The 7,543-nt window shown below is 33.7% G+C and overlaps 1 protein-coding gene across 1 annotated transcript; it reads left to right on the top strand.

Annotated features, from left to right (window-relative positions):
• Positions 1–2,496: 2,496 nt before the first annotated feature.
• LOC107222878 (ribose-5-phosphate isomerase) lies at positions 2,497–6,627 on the top strand. The gene is made up of 6 exons (XM_015662402.2): positions 2,497–2,662; positions 2,807–2,867; positions 3,869–3,984; positions 4,390–4,523; positions 5,109–5,250; positions 6,197–6,627. Exons 1-6 carry the CDS (start codon positions 2,507–2,509, stop codon positions 6,389–6,391), a joined length of 804 nt encoding a protein of 267 aa, XP_015517888.2. The 5' UTR covers positions 2,497–2,506; the 3' UTR covers positions 6,392–6,627.
• Positions 6,628–7,543: the final 916 nt, after the last annotated feature.

The following is a 7,543-nucleotide window of genomic DNA, read 5'->3' as shown; positions in this document are numbered from 1 at the left end:
TTCTATGGTCTGTCTTAAGAAATTAATTAATTATCCATGAATTCGCTTGTTATATTTCTTACCTGCATAGAAAAGACCAAAAATTTTCGGTAGTACAATAATCTACCATATTATATTGTGTTACAAATGTGGAAAGTGGGCGGTTTCCGATTAACGTAAAGTTCGCAGCGTGAGCCGCAAAACTGCCCATCTGCACGTATGACACCCGCTATTCTATTTAACACCTGTGAAGGTTTGATTTGAGAAGCAACGAACGTGTCATTGGCAGTACGTAAAATTGGGGTTAAAGAACTTACGCTCACTAACACAGGGCGTAAAATTAAATTTTTTATAATTACCTATGTGCCAAAGAAACCCCGTGTGTAAAATCGAGCACTTTAATTATGCGCATGCGCTTGCGTCGCTTTACCGCACTGTTCGGAAATGAGGCGCTTCCCGCACATTCCACAGGCTTCGAAACTTAAACTTTTCAAGCAGGCGTTGAAAAACATATTTTTGTTACCTTGATGAACAAAATAAAGAGAAAATCGTGATAGATAGAATTTCGAATTTTTCAACATCAAGACCCCAAACAAATATATTTATGCGATTTTCTTCGTACACTATAATTCACACGCCGTATGTACGCGCCCTTAAATACATACCTATGCAAAATAGTATCATCAATAGCTGTTTTTTAAGAGTTATCTTCTCTGCAAATGGCCCCCTTCTTTGTTATAAATAGCTTAATTGTTAGCGAAACTATGAGTGTTATCGAAAAAGTTTCAAACTAACAATTTTTATTTTTGGCCTTTTGATAACAATTGTCGCATACACTTGTCTTGTCTTTAATCACCAATATATAACTGACATTTATTTATATTTACATGAAATAAAAATACATTGGAGTGTTTTTGTTGAGAATCGTGTATAGAATGGGGCTGTTAAACCCTTTTACGCGTTTGAGATACGTGGATCTCGATCACCAGGGATATAAACGTCAACGTCGAAACCACCAACGCACCCCCTTAAATTGTGAGGTATTAGACACGCGTATTACGTACTTATATATGTCAATGTCGTCAGCATATATATTTATCTTTATTACATAGCAGGATATATAATATATATTTAGTACGATGTAGTATATTTTATTCGAATGCGTTTATATAATAATTACAGACGAGGATATTTCTTATCTCATTATAAAAACTGTCTTATCTAAATGTAAAATGCTTTACTTTTTCATACTTAATGATTACCTAAAGCTTTTATACTTTCGAAGATATAAAATATGCATTACTTTTTAATAATCTGTAAACTATAGCAATGCACATAACACTTACTATTATATGAACACATTTCCCTACTGAAAATGACCATTTCTTAAATCGTATAATGTTATGACCGAAATCAACGTATAATTTATTGCATGATTTATCTTGTAAATTCGAGTAAAATATGTTAAAAATCACGTAATGAATCACACGCGTATCATATCACATATACTAGATAAAACATGTCATATCGTCAACTGTATAATGACTTTTGATATAGTATATTTGATGATTTGTGCTTTTGTAATTTATTATACATTTACTATACCTGAATTTTTTACACATTTTTCTGGAATTTACAATCTGAACATAAGTTTCAGTTTTTGCGTTCACAGACTCACGTTATGTATTTCTTACCCTAGTTCTGAAAATGGATTTATTTTAAACCCGTATATCATGGAAGATTGCAGTCGGGCAAAAAAAATTTAATATAAAAACGTTTTGTCTGATTTAAATCATTTGTTACTATAATCTTTGTAGTTAAATGGAGTCGTCAGAATGCCCTAAGTAAGAATATGCAAACACAAATGCGATATCTACATTTAGTAAATATCGATTTAATAAAGAAGACAGAAAGGCGCGAAAGATTACCTTTGGAGGAACGTAACTTTTAAGGTGCCGCCGGATCATTAGTGACCCAGGTGTAGACCAAAGAGTTAATCGTATCCGTAAGTTATCTGAAAACAGATATCTCAAAGGCAACTTTCAGAACACTGGGAGCATTCTAGGTAGAGTACGCTTACACAGCGGCTGATCTTTCGGTTTTACTATGGCTGACATAGTAATACCGGATTTACAAATGCGTGCAAAATTAAATCGGATATAACTGTTTTATGTGAAGAAATAACCGACTTGCATTAAATTTATTTACGAATTACATAAATATTCCTATTCGATGCCGCACAGACTTCAACTGTGCTTCTGGTATCTATTGGTATAAAAATATCTTACTTTTTCCAAACGAGTCAAGAAAATAATAAATAAAAATTAGTCCAAGGTAATCGCAATACTGCGCCATTCACTTAATTTCTAAATGGTTTGTATGTGGCGCGCAAACACTTCCTACCAAGATGGCCGACATGGCTGATCCCCCTTCCGTCTGTGCCGCACACGCCGCAGGCGGGGAAGGCGGGGAATGCTCCGCCGTTCCGTCCCCTCCGTCCATAATATAAGTCCGGGATGTTTCAAATATGATATTCAAATCTGCTGTAACACGCGTGGCGATCTCAAAGTCCGTTCCAAGCAGAATCGGACGTTACGGATACGAACAGTTTTCCAAAGTCATGGGTCCTCTCGAAAGTGCTAAAAAAGCTGCCGCCTATAAAGCGGTTGACGAATACGTGAAGGTAATGTTATATGAAATACAATTTCATCGTACTTTCATAGTCCTCTCGAGGAAAGTGAGCTGCGTTAGGTTAGGTCAGGCTAGAATTATTATCAACCCGGTACAAGCTATTTTCCTTTTTCATTGATTAGTCAATTTTACACAGGATAACAGCATTATCGGCATTGGCAGTGGATCTACAGTTATCTACGCTGTTCACAGATTGGGTATGAATTCACATAATAGTGTTTTTTTTAATTGACTGGTTTATTTTTATCTTGATTTATGTAAAAGTATCCATAATAATAATTTAGCATTATTATCTGTAACTTCAATCAGTGAAATTATTATATAGATATACGTCAAGTGTTCTGGCACAATTCAGCAAAATTGTTACTGTTGTTCCTATGTTATTACAGGTCTTTATGCGAAGTCATAATCATAGTAGGCTACCATCGTTTCTTCGCATATATCAATTACAGAAAGTTACGAAGTTGAATTTGCTTAAAAAAAAACCACATCTGTAAGATATGTTAATTTATGCTTTTATGACAACGTATGAATTTTATTTCATGTTCTCATGCATTATATATACTTGTGATTTGAAGTTCTTCAAACATTTATTTGTTAACATAATCTTTATTAATCTGATTTCAATCAATTTCTATAAGTCTTGTTTTTCTTTTCCTCTGCCTCTTCATGTAATAGTCATGTAATTGTTGAGCTACCTAATGTCAATATGGCAAATGTATAAATGAAAAATGTAGGTACTGCAATCACCAAAGTTAGTTTAATCACAGTATGTCAGGCTAGGAAAAATTAAAAATAATTACCAGTTGTGAAATGAATAACAAATCTTATGCCTAGTTTTTTGAGGCACTTGCTGCAATAATGTTAAAAACTTTAATCACCTGCTATTGAAAAATCTTTATCCCATGCATTTCCTTTACTTTCATTAATACTCTATCAAATCATTAGTCGTGTATAAAATTTGCTTCATTCCTTTTCTATGTACTGCTGCTAGTACCAGTTAATTTAAAATGTATATTGATTCTAAGAGTTTTAAAGATTAAAAATTATTCATACCTGGTGAATTACTCACATTTTTTGGTGGAAAAAAAGGAGGTCAGGTAATATAATAATATGGTCAGGTATATATAATAAATCTACTCAGGCTTGCGATCTCAGAGATTTTTGCAACAAATTCAGTCTCATAAATTATTTACAGCCGAGCGTGTGAGAGAAGAAAATTTAAGGGTAATATGCATTCCAACTTCGTTCCAGGCCCGTCAGCTCATAATAAATCATCATCTGGCATTGAGCGATCTTGAAATTCACCCAAAAGTAAGATTTCATATTTTTCTTGTTAGATGTAAGTTGATTACGTCTATTGAAATGGCGATCACAGGTCAAAGGAGTCTTGAACGTCAGGTATTGTGAGGAAATATATAATTAGTCTGAGTAATAAATAATAACACAGAATATTTTGTTATTATGGAAACGTTTCAGTTACAGGATAGAAGATGTAGATTCATGTCCAACAAAAATTTATTCACATCTTATATATTCATCCTCTTTGGGGTCATATATTCTGTGTGTGAACATTGTTGATAGTGTGATTTTGGTCAGAAATCTTTTGTCGTGGCCATTATGATTGACAGTCATTTTGTTATATTGAACTTCTTTTGTACTGCAACTAGGTTTTCGTATTCTACTCACTATTATAGTTGCAAACTTTTCTCTACTTAGCTCAGCTGCACCATTGATGGAGCTGATGAAGTGGATGCTGAAATGAATCTTCTAAAAGGTGGAGGTGGATGCTTGTTACAGGAGAAAATTGTTGCATCTTGTTCAGATGAGCTCATCATTGTTGCTGACTATACGTATGTTTGAATACATTTTTTTTCACTCTTATAATAAATTATTTAGAACTTTGCGTATTCTGAGTAAAGTAAAAAAATTATTCATTGGTTTATTAATATCGATAACTATAGCAGTGTAATTAGAAAGTCGAGAATTTTTCGTCAGATTGCTTATTTTGTGAACTTCAAACATTTAAGGTTGAGATTACATGGTGATGATGTAATTAACTATATTATTAAATCAGCCTTCTTTCGTTGAAAATGAGCCTATAATGGAGCATTTAGAGTTAAGAGTGGGTTTCTTTTATACGCATAGGAGGGTCGATCTACCTAGGGTTCCTTGTTAGTTTAAACTTCAAATATTTAAAATTCGCGAAATAGGCGAACAGTACCCTGAATATTTTGTAATAGCAAGGTCGAAGATCATTGTGTAAGTTCAACACGACCTTTGTATTTCACCTCGTTACTTACTGAACAATCCTAATAGGTGTAGAAAACAAGTATGTCAAATAAGTAGTTCATTTAATTGGCAAGTTTACGAGACACCGTTCAAATTGTCACATTCTGAATTAAATTTTATTTTTCCCAATCTTGTTAAAATTTAAGCAAAAACTCACAGAGGCTTGGTGAACAATTCAAAAAGGGAGTATCGATTGAAGTAATTCCACTCGCCTATGTACCGATAAAACAAAGAATACTGGAAAATCTTGGAGGTAGTATCGATCTCAGAATGGCAAAGGCAAAACTTGTAAGTATTATTTTAATTATTCCGATAAATTTAACCAACATTATTACATACCTAAGTAGCCTAAGCCAATATAGAAAGGAGTTTTACAATTGCATATTGACAAAACCCTACTACCAAATATACAAGATTTTTTTCAACAGTGGTTCAATTTTCGAATATTGCGTTGTAACTTGGGAACTATAGTGTTTGAAGTAAAATGTCAAGTAAAAATAGCTGATTTGTTTTTTTTATTTTGATCATGTTATAATTTTTCTTCTAAATCTTTTCACCACCATTTGTAGTCGAAAATCTGACTGCTATCTTATCAATTTTATGGCTTAACTACCCACCAGAAATTGAATTTAAAGTTCACAAGTGTCGAACATAAAATTTTATTGCATCGTTAAGCAGTTAAATTGATAAAACAAGGGTAATGGTGAAGCTGTAGGAATATGAGCGAATAGATGGGTCACAATAACAACGCACTCACATTTTCCACATTCAATCATTCGTGTGTGAACCTCATAATAAGAATGCCCAGCTTACAAGAAAAGAAAAAGAGATACAGAGAGAGTCAGTGAGCGAGGAATGTGGGCATGATGGGGGTACTTGAATTTGTGGAAAAACTCTTCCCCTTGAGGGCTTTAGCATTCTTATTGAGAGGTCAGACTAAATCTAAAAAAAAGAAACTTGAAAATCTATTTCATATTATTTGTGAAATGTAGAATGTCAAAATATGAAAGAATGAAAATAGTGGCAAGAGAAAAACCATACCATCCAGTGAGTGCGAAGAAACTTGTAGAAAATTATTAAAAAGTGCGTAATGAAACTGGTTCTTTCTCATTTCATTTCCCAATTGGATGATTCGTTTTCACCTTTTTACAAAATCTGTTTACCAGCGCTACCATATTGTATATTCTAAATGATGTATTTTCTACCTTTTTTTTTTTTTTCTTCACTTTTGCAGGGCCCAGTTTTAACTGATAATGGGAATTTTATTCTCGATTGGCACTTTCCAAACAACATTACTGATTGGAATAAAATAAATACAGAAATATTACTGCTACCTGGTGTGGTGGAAACTGGCATCTTTATTAATATGGCTAAAAAAGCATATTTCGGAATGGCGGATGGCAGCGTTAAAGAACAGTCTCAAGTTTGATTTCCCATAATATCTGTGAAATGAATCTTAAGTCGTATGATTGCGTCAAAGATGAATTTCCATTATCTCTGTAATTATTACGAAACATTTATAACTATAAAAGTAAATGCAGCAATGATTTTAACTCATTCTTCCAGCATTTACTGACTTGCCATTAGCATATGTAACTAATAAAAATCTTGATGTGTATGAAAATTTTTTATATTTATAAAGAATTATTTTGCACAAGAATTAAACATCAGTTTGATTGAATTTTTTTACTTGTAAGGGAACACGTACTCAAGTGTTGACTTGAAAATTCTGCATTGTATAAATAACGTTTAACGGATGTAATATATAATGGGCTGTTATAATCTTCTGTTTTTATTATTGTTATTCTTATGAAACGTATAACCAGTGTAAATTTGACAGTTGAAAACAATAAAAAATCAAGATTATAACGGGTCGTTATTTATTACGCTCGCTAAACGTTCAACGGACGTTCGTAAATTCAGGGGTTAGAAGGGGATTGTGATTACCACGTGATAGAATTAAGAAGGGAATGCCGTGATCACGTGATGTAAACAATAACAAACGGACGCCATGGATCTGACATCTTAACACCATGCTCGAAACGGACTCTGAAATCCACTAGATTTCATCTACATTCTGATCAGTCATTCAAGATTCCGGCGATTCGGCCCTACATGGGACGGCACCATAATTGGTGACCCAAACTACTGATCATGAATCTAACTGTGCTTGCGCGATCGATACTAGTGCTAACTTCTGGAAATCGTCGTGAAGTGCTGTTCGACATCACACAAGATTCAATCTGATTGGCGCTTTCTGGAACTTTTCCTGCATCAACGCCATCTTAATTTTCCTCTACCTTACGGATACTTTAGTCCTTAAGCAAAAACTATGGCGCATGCACTGTTACAAAAGTCCAGTGAACAGTGCGCATGCGCCATGTCTGCATTTTGCTTTATAGCATCTGAATTTTCCTTGAAATTTCGACCCACACAAAAATCTACAAGCATATTGCACGGCATAACGTCAAACCAACGCTGAACCGGTAGAAATTAAACAACATAATACATAATAGTAATTTTGCCAAGAACGGATTAATATCAACACAAAAGTACTTTTGCATCGTGTGAATAAATGTAT

This window comes from Neodiprion lecontei, chromosome 3, assembly GCF_021901455.1.
Source record: "Neodiprion lecontei isolate iyNeoLeco1 chromosome 3, iyNeoLeco1.1, whole genome shotgun sequence".
NCBI classification, from domain to species: Eukaryota; Metazoa; Arthropoda; class Insecta; order Hymenoptera; family Diprionidae; genus Neodiprion; species Neodiprion lecontei.
This window is presented reverse-complemented; position numbering and strand designations above follow the sequence as displayed.